Source organism: Podarcis bocagei, assembly GCF_964188305.1.
Source record: "Podarcis bocagei genome assembly, chromosome: 1".
Taxonomy (NCBI): Eukaryota; Metazoa; Chordata; class Lepidosauria; order Squamata; family Lacertidae; genus Podarcis; species Podarcis bocagei.
In genome coordinates this window covers 82608267-82631523 of record NC_138125.1, presented here as the reverse complement: position 1 = coordinate 82631523, position 23257 = coordinate 82608267, and the positions used below count along the sequence as shown (strand labels likewise).

General features: G+C 42.6%; 1 protein-coding gene and 1 long non-coding RNA gene across 2 annotated transcripts; one reads left to right on the top strand and one right to left on the bottom strand.

The window, feature by feature from the left end:
- The first annotated feature begins 1121 nt into the window (after nt 1-1121).
- LOC308593524 (acyl-CoA (8-3)-desaturase-like) lies at nt 1122-18503 on the top strand. The gene is made up of 12 exons (XM_081205959.1): nt 1122-1418; nt 7933-8043; nt 9465-9662; nt 11754-11855; nt 12271-12399; nt 12631-12688; nt 13488-13564; nt 14119-14216; nt 15202-15298; nt 15546-15625; nt 15984-16109; nt 16958-18503. The coding sequence occupies exons 1-12, from the start codon at nt 1197-1199 to the stop codon at nt 17007-17009; spliced, it is 1350 nt and encodes a 449-aa protein (XP_081062085.1). The 5' UTR covers nt 1122-1196; the 3' UTR covers nt 17010-18503.
- On the bottom strand, nt 9940-11747 carry LOC308593586. Its single transcript, XR_014011020.1, has 2 exons — nt 11156-11747; nt 9940-11119 (listed from the first exon to the last, which is right to left on the bottom strand). It is a non-coding gene; the product is annotated as an uncharacterized lncRNA (long non-coding RNA).
- Nucleotides 18504-23257: the final 4754 nt, after the last annotated feature.

Here is a 23257-nt window from a genome sequence, read left to right as displayed (position 1 = left end):
TGAAACCACTGAGTGGGGTTATCCAGAGGTTTGGACTATGTTGTCAGCAATATGTGGATGACACACAGCACAGGTGTGGCAGTGGATGATTGTCTTGCCTCAGTAATGGATTGGATGAGAGCCAACAAACTGATGCTCAATTCAGATAATGTTGAGGTGGGTGGTTTCTAGAACAGATGGATGGGAGGTGGCCCCATATCACTCCAGTGAGTGAAAAAGCTACGTGCTCTCTGAGGGAACACATACTTAGCTCTTTTCACTCACTGGAGCAATATGTGGCTAGAGATAAGGGTTTTTTTTTATTCTCTCAGTTTCTCATTTGGTGCTTATTAAATCCAGTTATCCACATTTCTGCAGCAACTTGCATTAAAAAAAAATCCTAATAAAAATTCATGTGGAATTTAATGTGAATTACTCTTAATACAATTTTATACACAATTTTAACTAACATACAATTGTTTGCAAACAAGTTTCCCCAATATAATACAATTTTCTGTGTTATTTTCATTTTCATGCACACTTTCCCCTAATATATCTATTTTCGTAAACAATGGTTGGAGAACTGAATTGCATGATTTGAAAAATTGCAGGTATCAAAGGATGACCATGTTTCAATTCTCATAATGTTTTGCAACGGGAAGATTTGGCTTCAAACACAAACTTTAAATTTCTCTCCCGTCCCTCCCTGTGGCATAACTGTTGTGATTATATCTCCATGTTCTCTTCTCTTAATTCTGTTGCTTGGAAAAGGAAGCAATATTACTCTGGAAGTGATCTGTGATGATGGCTGGCAAATATCAAACTTCTGTTGGGGTGAAGCTATGACTCTTGCACAATTCAGAGCACCCAAAGCTAAATGGCTTCTATGTATGTGGCTGTATTAATTAAACGACAATTATTCACATGCTCGTTCTCCCAGTTCTGAGGTCTAGTAGGTGTGAAGGATACACAGGCATGACGGAAAGGTGACTCTTGCAGCATTATGGGGAAAGGAAGCCAAGGGGAGGAGCAGGAGAAAGGCAGCTGTTTTGAAAGAGAATGCCTGAAGTAACAGAATGTCCTGGGTGGTGGGTTGGATTGCTGCAACAGGTGTGTGAATCTATATAAACCTGTCTGAAACATGAAACAGGTGGCTCCAACCCGGATAAAGAGTACAGTAACTAGCTGGAGAAGCTGGTGCTGCACTGTCAGTCAGAATGCCTCCACAGTCAGGCACTGTTCTAGGAGGAAAGGAACCTTGCTTAGATGCTCCACAGCTTTTCACCTGGGAGGAGATAGGACTCCGTTCGGGCAAAGGGAACTCCAAGGAAGAGAGGTGGCTGGTCATCAACCGGAAAGTCTACGATGTCAGCAAGTTCTATTGGCGGCACCCTGGAGGAAGGCGCGTCATCAGCCACTATTCCGGACAAGATGCCACGGTGAGACCTTATTGCGGGGCAGAGAGCAGTGGAGAAGGACCATCACCCAGTGGCAGAGCACATGTCTTGAATCAGGAGTAGAGAAACTCCAGCCCATAGACCTGCTAGGGGATCCCATTTGGTCCATGAGGTCATGGCAGCCTAACATCACTGGCTTGCATCAGCTGATGGGGATGGGGCTCAATCCTACTGGGTGCATCTTTGCCAGCATGTTCCCTGCAAGAAACACACTGGCAAAGCAGACCCTTGTAGAGAGCAGGGTTGCACCCTCTGCTCAACAGCTAGAGAGGGGAGAGTTCAATGCAGGGAATGCATTGGCAAAGCAGATCCATCCCTGCAGCCCTCTGAGATCACCCACCTCTCAGACACCTGATGTCATCAGGTCATCGGAAGATTGATAGATGGGTGGTCCCATCCACCTGCTGAAGTTGGCAAGAAGGGTGGAGAGAGATAAATATCTTTTTTCCCCCCTGTCAAAAAGGCACACCCACCCCTGCCTTACTTGGACCACATCCCAGATTTGACCCCTAGCATCTCCAAGGATCTCAGGTAGCAGACCTGGAAAAGACTTGTGGCTGACACCCTGGAGGACACAGCACTGTAGGCATTCAGGGCTAGAGGGACCAAGGTTCTTCATATGCTCATGAAGTTTCCTTGGCAATTTTCTGTTATTGTAGGAAACAAGAGTTAGAAGTAGGGTCTGAAGGCACAGAAAAGCCCACCCCATAATAGCTTGCTGGAGGAGGAAGCTAAATTCTGGCTGGCATGGGTGACTAAAGCTAGTCTGCAGTTCCTTCTCAAGATAATTGATTATAATTCTTTCTACATATCATTGCCTGACTTCCAGGTGGCTTAAAGAAGCCCAGGTGGGTGAAGGATTCATATGGACTCAAAAGCAGAGTTATCATACCTGTGAGAAACTATGACTGAGGATGTCTCCTCAGCCAAAATATTTGAGTAATGTTGGGGTAGGAAGCTAAGAGAACTGATGTAGCATTGCTGATATTTGTTGGGATTGTAGTTTTTGCTCTTCTCGTTGAGTTTAACCCTGGTAAGTACACTTAGAATTACAGCCACAATTTTATATTTCACTACAGAATGTCTTAGCTTTGCAGATTAAATTGGCAAAGTGTGAAATATACTAATCTGTTGTACACCTGAAATTAAAATTTAGAAAACACCACCTGAGATTAAGAATAGTGTAAGTAAAGGATGTTGTGTTTGGGATTGTCTTGACTGAACAGTTATGAGCCGGATATTGACCTTGGTGATTTAAAGTTTTCTCATTTTGCCTTGGGCACACTTTCTAGCACACTTCTTGCATGTCAAAGTAAACTAAAGGTATTTTATTTTTACATATATATTTTCTGTTCCTAACCAAATGAACATTCTGGCACCCACAAAAACAGGTTTATTCAAATTACATGTAACTGAAGTTGGTGTTAATTGACGTTTAAGCAATTTACAGAAAGGGTTTAACTAATAACGCTGGTGCTCACATTCACGCACAGCCACCCTCACAGGGATCCAGAAAGTTGTGGTGGAGTTACACTGCCTAAAGGTGTTTTCTTTGAAGCGAGTAGCCAGACCAACTTTCCCCCTAGTAAGTCCCTGGCCACCTGTTTAATACCCACAGGGTAATATGAACAGGAATGAAACATTGGCTAAGAGTCGCAAACATCAGCTGCGTTCTCACATGCCTATCACTGCTTCAGATCTCTGAAGTAGTTGCAGCAGGTGCCAGTGAGTTATTCAGTGCCAAGAAGACTGAGGCAGGCAGCCCAACTCAAGTTATAGATTTAAGGACTACTATTAAAAGGCTGGAACGTGTCAATTATTTAGTTTGCCGTAATATTTCTACCAACATTAGGGTTTGTGGGCAGGAGAAGGTGTCAATCGGTTTCTCTACCTCAGGCTCCCTCTACCTGGAGAGGGAGGAATATATCAGTTCTCTCGGTTCTCTTGCTCTTCCAATCTTCCAATCGATTCTCCACATTTCTACAGGAATTTACAATTATTCTTTTTAAAATCCTCATAAAATCCTTCAGTGGTTTTGACCAGTGCCATTTTTCTAGAAAAAGGTGCCGGAACTCACCATGAACGGCTCTCTTGTTCTCTTAGAATGGCAATGGCGCCCACCTGGTAGTGGAACTGAGTTCCAGTGAATTCTGGCTGAGAAAAATCCCTGGCATTGACTAATGTACACATGGTGTGATGCATTTGTGTATTTTATTATTATTATTATTATTATTATTATTATTATTATTATTATTATTATTATTATTATTCCCCACCCATTTGGCTGGGTTTCTCCAGGCTCTCTGGGCCGCTTACAGCACATATAAAAACATAGTAAAACGTCATTTTACTATTCATGCTATTTTCATGAACATATTTATTTGTATGCACACCTTAACCCAATATATGTATTTTTGTAAATGTTGTTTGCTTAAAGAATGGCATCGCAATATTCAGATACGTGTGAATTTCAAAGGACGGCTGCATTTTGTTTATCGTATTATTTTGGAAACTGTGAATTTATAGGTTTGAATTTAAATGTGAGCTGAATTTAACCCAGTCAGATGAGTGGGGTACACAAAATAAATAATTACTATTATTACATATTGACTTCCTCCCCCATCCTTGCTTCTGGGCTTACAACATGGACACGTGGCTGATGCCCACAAGTTAGAATATCCCTCAGTACGACATGTGCTCACCATGCCCATGAAATCTCCTCATCTGATATGCCTTCACACCCTGTTTGTACCTCCTACACTGGAATGGACTGGCTTAGGCCACAAGGGCCGTTTAAAGATTCCTGGGACTCCGTCGTGTTCTTACATGATTGTCTTTCAGTGTCACAAACCACAGATGCTCTTGGATTCAGATGCCAGCGAAATAATTAAGGCTCCACCTACCATTAGGCAAGTGGGGCAGCGTGCCTCAGGTAGTAAGATGGAGGGTACTTTTAAAAGCCTATAAATTACCATTTATATTAAGATTGCTGCAATATGTTTATCAACACTGGGTGGGTGAAGGAGGAGATGTCATTGGGCTTTCTACCTCAGGCAGAGAAATGTCCTGGGCCATATCCAGGCTTACAGATTTTATCGCTTCTGAGAACACGAACAAGAGGCTGATGCATAATTATGACATCTGGTCATGCTAGACGTTTCTTAGTCTGATATGTCTTAAGCTGGAATGAATTGACTAATGGGCCCCTCCAGACTGTTTTGTTGTTGTTTGTGGGTATATTCTTCAACATGTCCTTGATGCAATAATAGTGCATTAGTAGTGAATTTACACTGGACTGTCCACACGCCACGCCACTTGGTTAGTTGTTCTCCAGTGCTTCACCGGTGTTACTGTATTACTGCCATCTGGAGGGATGTGCTTACCCTATAGTGCACCACCAAAAGAGGGAGAAAAGAATAAACCCAGAACATCAGTAGCATAAAAAGTTCCAGGATTACAGCAGGTGGTTAAAGGGTGTGTGTTGATTGGAAATGAAACAGGCTATCTGCCAACCCAAAACATTTGCAGGCACAAACAGTATTGAAAGCAGGACTGTGTAAAAGTGCCCCAATATCATCGTGAATACAAATCATCACGAAGTGACATCTGGAGGGGTCGTCAGGCTGGAATGTACTGTTTCAATGGCACAACGTAACATAGGAGAAGGTATTCCTGGCACCACTTTTGAGTGCAAGCAGCTATAATGGAATCACGGCACCATCTGATGTGCCACGTAAGCACAACACTGGAAAAGTTTTCTGACTGGTGATGCATGCTGTGTTGGGTTGTTTGAATATTACTTCTAAACATATTTATATACCACTATGTGATTTTTTTTAAAAAAATCAAAGCAGTTTCCAGCAACGAAAAATGAAACCACACAGTAAAAACCATAAAAAGTTAAACATCCATCAACCATTGCGAAAGGATTTGTTTTGAATTGTCCACATAGACCTGGCAGAATAGAAAAGGTTTGAGCAAGTTTTTAAAAGTTGGCACAGAATACACATTGCTGTATCTATTGGCAGAGTACTCCACAAGAATGGGCCAATGGAAGCAGGAAGCATGTGTGGTAGGAGAACCCATGTTTACATCACTGCTGCTGTACTCTGTCACCCCAAATCAGAAATCGGCCTTTTAATCAATGCGGGTGGGAAAGATACTGATGTGCACTGACTCATGTTGACAACGGGACAGTGCTCAGAACGCCTCTGCATTTGACTTCACCCACCAAAACTATAACTAGCATAGGGTTTGCCATTTAGGGCATTGCTGAGTGCTTTGAGGTTTTGAGGTTTTTTCTACAATCAAGCAGTATATACATTTTATGAAGAAAATAATAACTAAGTATGTTCTTCCTTCAATGATTTTTCAAGTGCCTTCTGTCTTTAGCTGTGATTTTCATGTCTCCTCCTCTGAGGGAATAAGAAAACACGGAAAGACTTCTTGCCTGTCCATCTGCTGAACTTTTGGTAATATATGTAGCTGGAAAGGTGTTTGATGAAACTGAAATGTGACGTGAGAAAGGAATTGGGTACAATAAGATGTGATTCATTTTAAAGTGAGTTCATTCTGAAGTTTGGAAGCTCCTTTGAGAAATTGTGTAAACTCTGTTGGCGTCTACAGAAGCCTTCTGTGGGTGGAAGATTTCTTGCTGGTTATGAAACTCACAGTCATAAGCAAAGAGTCACTGCCTGAAGGCCTTTGGACTCAGCTAGACTGTTACATTAAAAGTTATTTGTATGCGTTGTATATGTGATATTGCCACCAGATAGCGGCCTGGAGTCCTGTTTTTCTCTAACTGTTTCTCCTGTTCAAACTGAAATGCTTCTTTGATGTGTCTAGATCCAGCCTCTGTACACACACACAAACACATCCTCAACCCTCAGCATTGCTTCTTGTGCTCAGCCCATTTGGCTTCTGAGACCTCACCAGGCACACATGTTTCTGAGCTCTTTTCACCCACAAGGTCAAGGCACTTGCTTTGTTTATTTTGAATGACCACTGAGATTCTATTGATGCTGAATTCTGAATGCAATTAATTAGGGTAGTCTCTTTACAGGGCTAATTCAAATGTAATGCTAAACAAAGGCTTGGCCTTCCTTAGGCTGATGTGCTCCCTCTTTCTCTCCTTGTATACTTCAGTTCTCTTCCATAGTTTCCTGTTACATCTGAATGAGCAAACTTTGGTTGCAAATTGTTGCTCCAGAGGACTACCGCAAACCATTGTTCATGGTTTGGATTCTATGGTAAACTTAGTTTACCTGAACCAAAAATCAAAGATGCCCATGGAAAATTTAAAAAAAGGAGAGTGTGCTTTTCTGAAGATCAGACCAAATGACATCATAATGGGTGATCATTACTATCAGTCTTGGACCTCTAGTTTCTGTTAACTCATTTAACAGGAACTGTATGCCAGTCTTGATTTGTGAATCACTGGCTTCACAAGTACTTACAGCAAAACGTGAAACTTACTTATCAGAAATAAAATATAGTTGTTCATTTGTTGTTGTTGTTGTTGCTGCTGCTGCTGCTGTTGCTGTTGCTGTTGTTGTTGTATATGTATTTATACCCCACCTTTCCTTGAGGGAACTCAAGGCAGCTTAAAGAAAAAAATAAGAACCGCTAAAAGCATAGAAAAAACAATAATTAAAAAACCATAAAACATTGATAAAATTAAAACTATATACATATATAAAATCTATTAAAACCATACCAATAATTACAATATAAATAGCACAGCACCAGCCCTTTCATTAAAAGCATGTCATTTCATCATAGGATTCAGTGAAGAATATCCTGCCAGATAGTCCTTTCTAGAATGCCCAAAAATAAAAATAAAAATGGAATGATCAACCCAGAATGAGCTTAGTGATCACTTACTGTCAAAAAGTTCTTCCTGGTGTTTGGTCGGAATATCTTTCCTTGTAACTTTAATCCATTGGTTCAGGTCCTACCATCTGGAGCTGGAGAATACAAGCTTGCTCCATCCTCCATGTGACAACCCATTTAGTTATCTGAAGATGGCAATCATATCTCCTCTCAGTGTGCTCTTTTCCAGGCTAAACATACCCAGCTCCTTCAACCTTGCCTCATAAGGCCCTTGATCATCTTGGTTGCTCTCCTCTGCTCACATTCCAGCTTGTCAATATCATCCTCAAATTCTGGTGCCCAGAGCTAGACACAGTACTCCAGGTGGGGTCTCACCAAGGCAAAACAGAACAGTACTATTACTTCCCTTGATTGGGACACTATACTTCTGTTCATACAGCTTAGAATAGCATCAGCTCTTTCTTCTTCTTCTTCTTCTTCTTCTTCTTCTTCTTCTTCTTCTTCTTCTTCTTCTTCTCCTCCTCCTTCTTCTTCCTCTTCTTCTTCTTCTTCCTGCATAACTTTGTTGACTCATGTTAAGTTTGTGGTGTACTAAGACCCCTACATCCTTTTACATTATTGTTTGTTTGTTTGTGTGTGTGTGTGTGTGTGTGTGTGTGTTTAGGATGCCTTCACCGCTTTCCACAAGGATGAGGACCTAGTAAAGAAATACCTGAGCTCACTGCTAATTGGGGAGCTGGCACCTGATCAACCAAGCTGTGAACCCACCAAAAAAGTAAGTTTTCCATGTAGTGTGCATGGCAAAAGCCACTGGACTAAAATGCTTTACATGTTCTAATTGAGCAAAAGCACACTGTAGATACCAAAGAACTTAGCTGCAGGATTTCCCTTTGGTGGCTTAGGCCCCATGGATCCCTAAGGGTACACTTTTCATGATGCTTTAGAACCTCAATATTGCTCTTCACCCCTTGTCCCCGTGGTAGAGATGTGAAAGAGAATGGCTTTGCACACAGCCACCGTGGAAGAGACAACCATAAATTTGTGCAACTGGGTAGGTGGTGGAGGGATCTGGTTGGATATTTAAATCTCTCTGCTTTGATCCTTCACTAAGCACCTGCCCCATTCTTCACTGGTCACCAGTAAAGTTGTGTTTATGGCCCTGCCCATAAACCTCAGTGAGTTGAAGGGTGAAGTCTAAAATGGGGAGATTTCCCACACAATATAGAACCCTGAAAAATTGAGGGTCTAGATCATGTGAGGAGCAAAGGCATTCCACACTTTGGATTTCATCCTCATGGAAGGAGATGAGGATAGCAAAGCAGAGTTGGAGCCTAGTGAGCTTGCCCTGCTTCCTTGTAGGATTTACATGCAACTAGCATGCCAAGTGCACTTCCCCTGCATGCGAAGACAGGCTCTGGCAGATGGAACGGACAAGTGGCTCTAATGGTCAAGAAGGCAGAGAAGGGAAATTCTGGCCCTAAACCTCTGCTGCCTTGCGGGATATATTTGTTAGAAGGAAAGGCTAAGGAGTAAATCCTAAACAGATCCAGAATGGAGTCCCTAAGATAGTTGGATGGTGTCTTAGATGCCTCATTCTGGCAACTCCAGCAACCAAGTTGGTGCCAAGTGTGTTGTTCTGCTTTCCTTTGGACCACATCGGTGAGGCTGAGAAGTCAGGGTCTTGACATCTGGGCATTCCATTGTCTTTCAAGATAGACAGATTCCAACAACAGCACAGGAAGCATCTGGGTACAAAAACCTCAACTCTTACAGAAAACCCACTCATTACACTCCTTGAAGTTACTGTGGAGAGACAGAGCAGAGAGTGGTTTTCCACTGCCTCTGGTTAGACAATGACCGCTCCCCGCTTAAAACGGGGGGCGCCCTTTGCGTGGGCGCGTGCAGCCCCTAGATCTGGAGCGGCCCCAACAGCATAGGCTTGGCCTTGCCTTCCCTCAGATGTGATACCTGGAGGTCTCCGCCTACCTCAGTCAGTTGTCCAATCCCACCTGGGGGAAGCCCCTCTTATCTTAGAGTCCTGTCTCATCCTGCCCCCTGTTGAAGGAGAGCTGACCAGCTGGCTTGGCCTCTCTGTTACCATCATGATCTGTCTAGAGAAAGTGTAGTAATGCTACAGTTCAAATCAGATGCATGTACTTTGTGAAGGGGGAACTTAACCATGGTCATTTCTCACAGGATATGCTGATACAAGATTTTCGTGAGCTGCATAGCACCGTGAAGAGATCTGGACTCCTGAAGGCCAGTTATCCCTTCTTTGCCTTCATGTTCCTGCATGCTTTCCTGATAGACATTGCATCCTGGCTCGTCATCTGGTACTTTGGAAAAACCTGGACCCCTTTCCTCATTGGTGTAGCATTGTTCACCATTGCACAGGTAAATGTGTCTGCATTACTGGATGCAGCAGGATTCAGTCTGGACTATTCTGGACCGGTTACCTGTCTTAGTGCTTTGTCATATCCTCACCCCCCTAAGCATTTGGCATAGCTTGTGGAATTTCAGGCATATCATGGTGACCTGAACACACAAATTTAATGTTACCAGCTGAAAATTGGTCTAGTTTGTCAAAGTGGGAGTTCAAGGTACCACTTAAAACTACAGCTAAACTTGCACTTTTAAAAGCGTGCTCTGCTCAGCAACAGGCAAAAGCTACTTATTTTTTATTAAAAGTTTTAAAATAAGAAAATTTCCCAAAGGAGTTAATTTGCAGCCATCTTATTGCCCATTGTCCAGTCAATCAACATCCACTGTTCCAGACTACTACTCCCTTTTTCAAAGCCCTACTTTCATGAATTTCAGCCATACACCTGACCTTACTGACTGCAACAGCAGCTGGGAGGAACTAGCCAGGCATATAAATTTAGAGTGGGGTTTCCCAAACTTGGGTCTCCAGCAAACTTGGGTCTCCAGCTGTTTATGGATTTGCAACTCCCATCACCGCTAGCTAGCAAGACCAGTGTTCAGCACTGATGGGAACTGTAGTCCCAAAAAACAGCTGGAGACCCAAGTCTGGGAAACACTGATTTAGAGCAACTTAGCAAAAGGAGCTAGCTCCACAAGCTGCAGGGAGCCCCAGTGGACAAGTGTCAAAGCAAGTTAAACAGCCAGGCAAGTTCGGCAACAGGGCCTGGAAGCCAGGACGCACTATGCTGCCTGACCTTTCCTTGATCTAAAGAAAACCTGTCCTGAGAGAACTTCTCCAGAGCTGGAGTGATCCTAGTAGTAGGCAATTTGACAACTGGGTGTGTGATCGGTGTGTAGGCAGTAGGATTTATTGCTTGTCTGATGTGAAGGTTGTGGATATCACCTGTCACCTAGATAGCATAGCATAGTAGACAGTAGTAGTAGATAGTGATGCAGAGGTTGCGGTGCACATTGGCACAAATGGCATGGGGAAATGTAGTTGTGAGGTCCCAGAAGCAAAATTAGGGTTGTTTGGTAGCACTCTGAATGCCAGCAGCTCCAAGGTAGTTTTCTCTGCAATGCTGCTGGTTCCGTGCGAAAGGCCAGCTAGACAGGCACAGCTTTGTAGTCAAAATGCATGTGGTCTCAATGTGTGTAAACAAGTATGAAGTGATGCATGTCAAGGCAAAAATAAAATAAAATTCTTAATTTCACATGCATGTTCATGAGGTCTGAACTGGTGGAACTGACTGTCTAGGAAGGAGACCTTGGAGTCACAGTAGATTGATAAAGATGTCAATCCAGCATTTTCTTTTTCATTTTGAGGCAAAAAAAGTCAGTTGTTAACAGAGAAATAGCAAAAAGTTGCTTCATTGGAAAGATATGCTGGCACCCTTTGATGTTATGGTAGTGCTGTGTGAGTTGCTTTTCTAGGAATTCACACACACACACACACACACACACACACACACAGACACACACACACAGCTGTTGACCTTGAAAGGCCTGTGGCCATTTGGTAGAGCCATTTGCAATGGAATGGGTCCTTATCATAAATATTATGCCTGGCTAGTATGGGAGGTGATGATTTCAAGGTGAAGATCTGTGTGACTGGCCTTGTTCACATAGTTGTGCGCCTTTAAAAGTTACACCACCCTGTGGGATGAATCCATTGACTGTGGCTTCCACAATGCTACTGTAATACTTAAAATCTTCCATTTCATTGTTCTGTTGTGTCTGAACTTTTATAAGCAACATTCATGAGGCAAGCCTTTTTATTATGCCACCGTGGGAAGTGAGGCTATATACCCATGCAGGAAGGCCTAGTGCCCTTTTCTATAGTACTAACTTCATGGGAACCAGTTCTCCTTCTGATGAAAGTGCCCAGGCTTCCTGCCAATTTCCGTTGCAAATGTGTGGGGAACTAAACAGGGGCAGAGTGCGTAGGATAGCTGCTGTTGCTTTTCCCAAGTCTTAGTGAAAGAGTGAGCCATTTGTTCCTTCTAACCCATCTGTGGAAAATAGCCTATCAACATGTTTTGATATTGCTTTTTTGCTTTCCAGATCCAGTATGGCTTTCTTCAGCATGATCTTGGGCATGTTTCCGTCTTTCAGAAGCCCAAGTGGAATAGACTGGCTCACCACATTGTGGCAGGAGTACTTAAAGTAAGAGCCCAGTATCGAGAGTGGGGTTTCTCCTGCTTAGAACTCATAGAGGCTAAACAGGAATAGAATCAAACTTCCTGATAAATTCTAGTTCAATAACTTCACTCTTGATACTCTCGTCGAATACTTTGTTAAATGACTGTGACTCTCAGGTCAACATCAGAGTATAGCTGTCAACGTTTCCCATTTTTAAAGAGAAATTCCCTTATTCCAAAAAGGATTCCTCGCAAGAAAAGGGAAAAGTTGACAGCTATGCATCAGAGTGCCCTAGGAGGCTGAAGTTGTCATTCTCTGTTTTCTCAATTCCCCCCCCCCCAATTTGTGTGTCAGGAATAAGCACATAACGTAGTTGCTCCAACACCACCAACATGAATAATGAAAAATTGGTGGAATTTTCTTTTTATTCTGTTTGCAGGGAGGGCCCCCCAGCTGGTGGAACCATATGCATAACCAGCATCATGCCAAACCCAACTGCTTCCGCAAGGACCCAGATCTCAACATGCATCCGCTCCTGTTCAGCCTGGGGAAGCCGCTCTCTGAGGAGGTGAGTAGACAGGGGAATGCACACCATGAATAACAGGTGCAGTAGGTTAGAGCCATGGTTTGGTTTCGCCTTACGTGCAAACATGGCCATGGAAGCCGATTTCATGTTGCAAACATATATCGTAGGCTTCTTTCCTGAATCAAATTCTCTAAGAAAAATCTGTGCCGTGACAAAAGGTCAGCAAAGTTGTTACCTATGTTTAAACGCACTACTTCTGCTCTCCATTCGCAGCTTGGGAAGAAGAAGAAGAAATACATGCCTTACCAGCACCAGCACAAATACTTCATCCGTGAGTCTCTCTCAGTTGTTTGCTACCATCAGCAAGGCTGTGTCTCTTTGGGGATTAGGACCGAAGCTTGTTAGATCAGAGGCTGGAGGTTCTGGAAAAAAATATGCTATAGGCAAATGGATAGATAGAAGAAATGTTATCTTTACTAGTGTTACACAAACCCCAATCTCTGAGAGTGAGAGACTTCAGACTCCCAGCTTAGGGTTTATTTCTGCAGAATGAAGATCCCTGGAGATGAGTAGCATTTCCCCACACATTTATACAGGCTGAGCATAAGAAAGAAATTTAACAGCATCAAAACTCCAGCAGTAGATTAGAAGGGGGGACACCAATTCCACAAAGCAAGTCGAGCTGCTCCATCTCTTTTCAGCTTCAGTTTCAAAACTCCTGAGGCTTTTGTTTTTGCCTTGGTTCTCTTTCTCAGATACACACTTTCCTGACTTCACCTCCAGCCAGGGCAGGAGGGATGAAAGTCAAATACCCTTGAGCTCCTATGGCAACAAATCACCGGCACTAGGCCAGCTCTTTAATTATGCCAAGCTTGACCATTTTCATTTAAAAAAAATAAAAAATTGCCCATTTCTACAAATGCAAATCAGACAGCTATAGAGTCACAGGGCTGCAAGGGATCTTGAACGGACACCTCCTCCAACTTAAATTTAGCTCAGTATGATTGCTCCAGAATTACCTGGGAGATGAGAAATACCCAGAAATACTTACGGGCTTGGAAAGCTTGGTTATTACAACTGGAGGAAAATACTCCTCTTTGTTTTATGTTTGCTTTCCTTTTTCTCCATAGTCTTAGCCCCGATGACTTTCGTTGTATTTGTGCAGCTGATTATAATACGCTTTGCAATTCAGAGGAAAAAATGGATGGTGAGTCATCTGTGAACTTGTAACTGCACTGTTTCCCCTATGGATAATAACGTAATGGTGGAATGCAGATGTCCTGTGTCCGCACTGCCTGCAGCTAGCCACCAGAGTTGCATTAGAGAAATCATTATTTTATTCCTGTGCCACATGAAGGATGAGTTTACTTTCGTGAATTAACAGAGTAAACAAATCCACTTGGCCTTTGTCTGTTGGAGCCAATGTCAGTTTGGGGAGGGAAGAATAGATCTACAGTAATCAAGAAGACCAATATCCATGAGATTTTCATTTGTTCATTCCTTTGATTTGTTATTTGTACTGCCTTTCATAATATCCACCCCGGTGCAGAAACATGTGTCTCATCTGCACTGATACTGATGCCCTTCCATACCATGGAGGCAGTTCTTCTTAACATGATACAGTTCCCAGGGCATTTCCATACATGCAAACATTGCTCTGATTCACATGGCATCATGGCCTTTTAAGCCATCATAATTGCACCATCCAAAGGCAGCAGTTTTCAATCATTTTTATTGCCTTAACCCAGTTTTCTTTGGCAGGAGTTTGCTTGCGTTGTGTTCTACAACATCCGCGTTTGTCTCATGTTTGTTCCTTTAATGGGATTTAAGACCTTCATGGCATACTACTGGCTGGCCAGGTAAATAATCTGTATACAAAACGCTCGTGGATGGGGTGGGTGGGGGCAGCTGTGCATGTACAAAGTGCTGTATTTGCATCTCAAATTGTCCCACCAGTGTGAACAGATCCGTCATGCAGATGATCTCCCCTGGCCTGGCCTAGCGAAGCAGTCCAAGAAAGTGTCCATCAGTCCCAAGAGAGACTGTTCCTCTGCCCCCTACTCTGCATTCAGATAGTGGAAAAGTAAAATACAGAGATGAGTAGAATTCAGCACCATGCAGTTACAGACATTTTGTCTGCACAAAGTACATCAGTTTGTGAGATGGAACAATCCCCCTCCCCTCCCCCCACATGCTGTTCTGGGCCTACCTCTGGACCCACCCACCCCCCAGCTAATGTTGGGGGGGCGTAAGTGGAGGGGGGAAGCCCTGCTGTGCAAGCAGAAGTCCTTGCACAAATTTGTTACATTTGTTAAGAGATCTCACACTATATGTTTCTAGCATTATATTTATCTCCTGGTGTTGTTGTTTTAAATGGAAACTTCACTATCCATGCAATGTTCTTCTGTGGCAAAAAGGTTCATTCGCTGACATAAGAGGCTGCCTAACTATTAATAGACTCCTCTGGAGTTAGCAGTGCCAATTTGATGAAATACAAACAATAACAGACATCTCCAAGGCAAAGATCCCGTAGTTTCCCAGGTCTTCCAGGCTCTTTGTGAGGCCTTGGTAAAACTACAAATCCCAGAGATATCTGCACTGGAAAATTCCCACAAGTAAGTCTGCTGGGCCAAATGAAGGCCCATGGAGCATTTGCTCCTCTTATTCCCTTACTCTCATCACTACTACAGGAGCAGAAAGGGAATAGGGCCTTGTAAGCGGAAGGAGGGTGTAGAAAAAACTTGCTTTGAAAGAATTAGCCCTTTTCATTCTGTATGAGGTAGTATTGGCCAATCTCTGACAGAATGGTGATTATTGTTGTTGTTCTTGTGTTGATCTACCCAGGTTCCTAGAAAGCACTTGGTTTCTCTGGGTCTCACAGATGAACCACATTCCCATGACTATCGATTATGATAAGAATTTGGACTGGGTGTCTGCTCAGGTGAGTTAATATGTACTTCTTCCTCCCAGAGACAATGACTTTCTTTCATCTGATAGATTCAGCCATCCATTTGCGCTTTGAAGTGCATGGCCTCCTTAGAAAGGGCAAGGTTACATTTCCGTCAAAGAGAGAGTTGTTCAAATGGCCCAGTTGCCATGGTCACATTTTGGTGGGGTTGGTTCTGGAGGCAGCTGTTCCCCTTTGCCGGGCCATTTAACAGTCTGTCTCCTTTCTCGTTCTCACTTAGCTCGCAGCGACGTGTGATGTGGATCAATCCCTGTTCAATGACTGGTACACGGGGCACCTGAACTTCCAGATTGAGCATCAGTGAGTATGTGACATATGGAAGAGAGACACTGGCACAGTGTGAATGTGTCTGGAAAAGGCCTTCATGTAAATGACAGCCCATACTCGTATTGGGTGGGAAAGGGTTAGGAAACTTCAAGAGAGGTGGGATGGCTTTGGCTAACTGAAGGCTCTGCCACTGGTTTATTGTTTATATTTCCACCCCACCTTTCATCCAAGGAGCTCAAGGTGGTGAGGTAGGTTAGGCTGAGAGCCTGAGACTGACTCAGCGAGGTGCATGGCTGAGTGGGGATTTGAACCCTGGTATCCTAAGTCCTAGTGCAGCATTTTAACTTCCACACCACACTGGTTCCCCATGTTTCTTGCTCTCTTTCCACAGCCTTTTCCCAACGATGCCTCGCCACAATTATTGGAAGGTCGCTCCTCTGGTGAAATCCCTCTGTGCTAAGCATGGCATTAAGTACCAATGCAAGCCCCTGCTCACGGCTTTTGCAGATATATTGCAGTAAGTTCAATTAACGGCTTTCCCCCACTTGCCTTGTACCCCCCCATCCTCCAGCCCTAGCAGCCTTTTCGAAACCCTGACTTTAGGAACAACAGAACCAGCTGGGAAGAGAGAAGTTGTGTAAATTGCTTTTAAGTTGTGTAAACTGATTCTCAATTTGTATTGTGCTGTTATACGCACTATGGTCTGCTGTTATTTTTATTGATTATAGTTTAGATACCATATTTTTCCGTGTGTAAGACTAGGTTTTTTTTACCAAAAAATTAGGCTTGAAATTGGGGCTCGTCTTATACACGGGTAGTGCTGAGGGATGTTTTCTTAATTTGGAATTCACAAAAATAGGGGGTGTCTTATACATGGGTACATAAGGAATATATATTTCTTATAGACGGAAAAATATAGTATTGTTTATTGTAATTGCTGAGAGTGAATTTCTGTTCAATAATTATTTGCTGATATTTAATTTTATTGTGTGCTATTATATTTTAATGGAATATTGAATATCACTTTATGTGGCTTAAGTTGCTTATGTTTTATGTTTTTATTATGACACCTTTGTATTGGATCAGATTGTGTTATAAGGTGTGCAGTCTTTGTTGCTTCTTCACACCGCCTTTTGTTTCTCTACACTGACACTGCCTTGTGTATAGAATCATAGAATTGTAGGGCTGGAAGGCACCCCAAGGCCATCTAGTCCAACCCCTGCAATGCAGGAATCTCAGCTACGGTAATACAGAAAGGCAGTGTGTAAATTAAAAGTGAAATTAACAGCGCAAGGAAGAAAGACAAGCACTAAACTGAAACTAAGCTGAGGATTACTGAGAGCCTTTTTCTCTTTTCCTCTGCAGCACGCTGAAGGAGTCTGGGGAACACTGGCTGGATGCTTATATCCACGCCTAAGGAGAGAGAGGACTTTGGGGACAAATCGCCTCGGGATGAACTGTGATCTCCTGTTCTTCCTCTTCCCTGGCGCACACACCTTGAGCTGCTGATCTCTGAAGCTTTAGGAATTTGAGGTGGGGCTGGAGCTGAACTTGAGTGAGTGAAAGAGAGAAGGGTGGCTTCTCTGCTGTCTTGCCCCTTTCTGTTTGTGGGGGAATGAAAAATGAAAAAGAGCCTTCGTTCTACTTTGAGACCTTATGAAGAGATAGGGAAAGGGAAACAGTGCTTTGCTTACTCTGTATTTCCACCTGCAGCAACAGTTTCAAATGTATATTAGGACAAGCAGCCTCCCAACCATTCTGAGTCCTTACACCCTGATCCTTTCCTTTAGTAGACTTTGCACAGTCCTTTAAATGTCTCAGGCTCCTGCCAGATATGAACATCCAGATTGAATCTTCTTTGTTCCACTGAATAAACTCCACAGATTGCTCAAACAAAAGCATGGTTTGCATTTACTGAGTTGACCTAGAGCCAGCCCAACGTTCAGGCAGGGTGAGGCAGTAGCACCAGGTAAAGGTAAAGGGACCCCTAACTGTTAGGTCCAGTCGCAAACGACTCTGGGGTTGCGGCGCTCATCTCGCCTGGTAGGCTTTCCAGCTCTGAGGCCAATTTCTTCTTTCCCCTGCCCTCCCTTTCCAGTTTTTTCTCAATGGAGAAATCCAGGATTGTGCCATAGTTTTTGTTGATCTGGAGCAGCACCCTGCTCCTTTGAAACAAAGACACGAAGCACTACAGACAGCTGCTGTTTTGGGGAGACAGTGTAAACCCAGAGGTTTTGCCTCCAAATAATGGGACAAATTACACAATGACACAACTCGTGGCACAAATCAAATGCTTTCTTATTTTGGGGGTGGCCACATTTAGCTTCCAAACTGATAAGCACTCAGTCATTCAAGTTTCATAATAAAGGGAACAATGATTAAGCAAGATCCAATTTTCTGTGGTTATCAGAAATCTTTTCATTAAGTCCTAAGCAGGCTTCTTGAGCAAGCAAAACCATTTTCCATTTCTCCCAAACTAAAGTTCTTGCTTCTCATGATAATATAGTTCAGCTTAGCATATGAAGTTGTCTGTTCATGAAGATAATTGGATGAGACCCTATTCTGGGTGGACTTGCCTTCAGAGGTTAGATGGTGGCAACAACCAGGCAGAGGCAGGCCTTCTCCATGAGGCAACCCTGATTAAAACTCCCTCCTATACTCTTATTTAAAAAAAAAATCTTTCAGGTGCAAAAAATTTAAAAATGTATACTTTTGGCAACCAATGACACCATCTTTGTTGCTCTTTTAATGTCGCTGCTATTGTCTTATTGTATTATATTATTAATTTATGTAATTTTGTTGTAAATTGTCATCATGAAGTCCTTCTATGGTAGAAGAGTTGTATGTATATCAATAAATAAATAAATAAATAAATAAATAAATAAAATAATAAGTAGCCTGCAAACGTGAATGTATGCTGTTTTGAAATTGATGGAAGAACCAACTTCAAGTTGGGCTTGGTGTGAAATGACTGGGGAGACATACACATCAGCAACAGATGTTTGATGTGACTGGGTACCATATTTGCTTTTGTGAAAGATTTTGAAAGTAGATAATGAGTGCAAATTTTAACACATCTTTCTACAAAAAGAAATCATAGGAATTCAAACTGTGGTGTGAAAACCTACTTTTTTTATTCTAGGGGTACGTAGGATAATTCATTCATTCCTTGATTGCATGCTGTTGAGCTCATAAAGTCTTGGGGCCAGCTGCAACCAACAGCCATTCTGTGCTGTGTGAAGCAGCACAATTATTTTGTTTGTCCTGAGGTTTCCTGTAGTGATCAGGTGGGATTGCTATGAGGAATTATAGCAAATATAGAGTAAGCTATCTGTGTCAGCAATGAAAGCATTGCGTTGACTGGGTTTAAACTATTTTGATATGATTCTTGATCAAGCCACACCTCTGCATCCCTGTTCCATTTTTCTTTCTTGACAAGTAATGTACTGCAGATAGGCATCTGAGTCATCAAAGATAGTGGGCAGCTTCTTTGAAGTAGCCTTTCCAATACAGTGGTGACTCGCAAGACGAAAAGAATCCCTTCTGTGATTCTCTTCGTCTAGCAGTTTTTTCGTCTTGCGAAGCAAGCCCATTGACGGATTAGCGGATTAGCGCTATTAGCGCTATTAGCGGCTTTTAGCGGCTTATCTGCTGATCAGATCAGCTGATAAGCGGCTTAGTGGCTTAGAAAAAGGGGGGAGGGGAAAAAACCAGCAGGAACTCGCAAGACATTGTCGTCTTGCGAAGCAAGCCCATAGGAAATTTGTTTTGCGAAGCACCTCCAAAACGGAAAACTCTTTCGTCTAGCGAGTTTTCTGTCTTGCGAGGCATTCGTCTTGCGGGGTACCACTGTATGTTAATCTCAGGATGTTTATTTTAGGGCCTGGAAATAGTTTCCCAGGAAGGTGATAAAGATGCCTATCTCCTTGCCATCCTTCCATCCTCTCCTATTTACTCCTGTTTGTGATCTCCGGAGTTTCTCTAGTCCTCTTTTATTTACTCTCAGATTATGTATCCATACTCAGAGTAGTCTTTGTAGTTAAAAGAATTTCTTTTGATCTGATTTTGTCCCCACGTGGGGTTTGTTGAAATGCTCAGAAGAAATCTGATTGGTTCTTATGAACACTTTGTAAAAAGTTCTTTTGGGAATAAAACGACCTGGGCCAGGGGCTGGAGGCACAGAGAGATTATTATACGCACCCTTCCCAGAGTCTTGCTGGTTCAAGCCTCTGTGTGTATTCTTATTAATCAGAGTTCAATCCTTCCTTTACTTTGAGAACGCCTCAGTTTCCAACATTCTGCTTCATTGAATGATTCTAGTATTATGAGAGAGGGAGAGAATTGTCTCCCTATCCACCTTCTCAGCATAATCCAGTAAGCCTTTAACATGCCTTTTTTCCTAAACTACCCCATGTTGTAACATTTCCTCATGGAGTTGTTCTTGGGGTGGCTCTAAACTCATCTTTTTAACGTTAGGAAAGAGTTAAGGAAGGGTTGTGGTAATGCAGAAAGACAAAAGACGCATTGCTCTTAATGTTCTTAATCTGTTATTAAGAGCAACCAGCAGCGTTTTGATGAAAATAAACCAACAACGAGGTAAGAAAAGCAATCTAAATTACAAGTACGCCCTGTGATGTTTTACAACGATATATCTAATATCATTCTAATAATGTTAATCTGTTCAGGGTCGAATCAGCCTCGATCATGGCATTATGATTATCGGCAGTTTTATTCTCAGTCCTTTTGACCCTAACATGAATTTTGCTTTTTCCATGGCTGTTGCATAGTGGGTCGACTAAAATAGCTCAAACACTTCATTTTCTTTTTGGATAGCTTGCAAAAAAATAAAAAAGCCCTCAATTTTTGTGTCTGGATTTTCACCTTTTGACATTTGGCAGCCGTAGTCAACTAACATCACGAAGTGTAAGCGTCGAAGGGGATTAATTTTGTTGTTTCTGCCGCTAAACAGTTAGGAATCAGTTCTACTCCCTGATGTACTTCAAACTACCCAGATATCTAGCAGTAGACCTACTTTCTGCCCACACTTTAGCTAAAGTGCTGAAAGCTAAATATTGTGAAATAAATGTAACAAGATGTTACTCGTGAGAACCTTTTGATACTAAGCTGTGAACATTTCAGCTGAAAAACGATAAAAATAAAGAAGACCGCTGCTACCTCCCACAGCAGTCACCCAGACTTTTCCTGAGTGTTCCCCAAACCCCAAGAAAGGCTCTTCAGGGATACAGTATTCTAAAGTGAGAGGGTGATGTTAGAAACCCCCACTGCACAAGTAGCCTTGCCCTCACACATAGGTTTTGAGTGCAACCCTATATATTAAACTTGGCTCTCCCAACCTGGTGCCTCCCTCAAGGAGTTCTGGACTACAACAGCCCCAGCCAATGGAAAGGAGGCTTGCCACATGTGACTTTGTGAACTACTTGGCTCATTTTCCTGGCAGTACCAAAACTTTCTATGCAATGCTGCCCATTTCAACAGAAGAATGTGATTACTTCACTGTTTCTGATCTCAGTGCCAAGGATTTTGCAAAAGGGATAAGTTACACCCTTCCTATGATTATTATTTTTTAACCGGGAGATGCCAGGGAGTGAAACTGAGGACTTCCGCATGCAAATGATGTGTTCAGCTTCTGAGCCAAAGCACTCTCCCGGGGACATTTGGGGAAATAACCCTGCCACTGAGGTACTAAGTCAGGGCAGGGGCCAGCAACCTTTTTCAGCTGTGGGCCGGTCCACCATCCCTCAGACCATGTGGTGGGCCAGACTATACTTTGGGGGGGGGGAATGAATTCCTATGCCCCACAAATAGCCCAGAGATGCATGAGGCGTTCACAAAGTAAAGGAAGGATTGAACTCTGATTAATAAGAATACACACAGAGACTTGAACCAGCAAGACTCTGGGAAGGGTGTGTATAATATTCTCTGTCTGTCTCTCTCTATCCCTCAGCGCAGGTCGTTTTATTCACAAAAGAACTTTTTACAGAGCGTTCGTAAGAACCAATCAGATTTCTTCTGACATTTCTTTTTTTTTAAGAATAATTTTTTATTAACCAACCAATCACATCAAATCAAACCAAATTACATAAATTCCAAATTACACAGCCGAATTTTAAATTTTTGTTGGGGGTACCCATATTTCAAGTTCCGAAGGGGATCCCATCAACTTCTTGCTTCTTGCTGCTGTTTTAATGTCCACAAATCTAACTTTATGATGTTCACAGTACTATCCAGTCCTTTCTTATTGTTTTTCCACATCTCTTGTTGTTATTTTCATATATTTTTCTTTTCTCTTTGTGACCTCTGATAGTCTCCACAAGCTGGTTAGAACAGTTTGTAATCCTGCGTGGATATTATTTTTTTTATCCAGTAACCATATCCAGACGTTTTCCATATAACATCACTTCCATACATCAAAACAGTCTTAGCGTCATTAATCTTCACCAATCTGCCTCCTTTCTCAAAACCTCTGAGGAGATTCACCAGGAATGCAGTCTGAAAACAAGTCCGTTTTTCCTCTTGGCTATAAATCCTTTGGCAAGATGGCGACTCCGAATTAATTGCTGCACTATTCCAAAAGCTCTTATTGCTTCTCGATCTCCATAAAGCATACTTTTGGTTAAAGTTTATCTCCACACAGACCTTAATCATCCTGCTTGGGTCAGTTCAACTGACGATTCTAATGAGGAGGGGTTCTTGTAAATCACATAGAAGGAAAGTAAAAAAGGTCCGGTCCCCCCATTCAGTCCCGTTGTCAACATACCCAACCTTTGGTGTATCTTCCATCGTAAAATATTCCTGTTTCTCCAACCCGTCGTCTTCTTTCGCAGAGGTCACTTAAATTAGCAGACTTCACTCCCCTTCTTCACTTGAAATATGTGCATTTGCTTCTTTTGTAATTAATTATTCCAAATTGCTGCAGCTAGTGCGCGATCAGAGACAGCGTCCAGGAGAGTCGAGGTCCACATGGGGGCATTCTGCCTAGGGCCCTCACCCCCTTCTTTCGAATTAGGGGGTGACTTATGGGCACAGCAGGCAAGGGCAGTGTTCCCCATTTCCTTGGGGCAACAAGGGAGGCTGCCTACTCCCATAACAGCCTCTTAATTACCCCGTGTGGGTCGGAGAGATGGTATTGCCAGCCATCTTCCAATGCGCCCCTAGTGGCTCCCCCTTTCTTCTGACATTTCAACAAACCCCAAATGGGGACAAGTTAAACTAATTAAGCACACATATTTCTGGGGTAAACAAATAACAGAACTACAAAGGAGGACATTTGGCAACCCCGGGAGGTGATAAACAAGCAATACACATGATAAGAAGGATGGCCAGGAGGACAGCGATCATTATCACCTTCATGTGAGATCTGTTTCCTGGCCCTAAGATTAACATCCTAAGATTAACATATCAGAAAGCTACATCAAAGAAACTTGCCCACAGCAACTGGGCTGTGTACGTGACTTGTGAAGAGAGAGAAATGGGCAGTAGGGAAAATGGCCAGAGATGCAGAGGGTTGTGGGATTTGATCAGAAATTATTGTCAATGTATCAAACCCAGTCAACACCATGCATTCATTGTGGACACAATGGCTTGATGCATATTTTATAATTCCTCATAGTAATCCCACCTGACCCCACACTTTGGATATTTGCA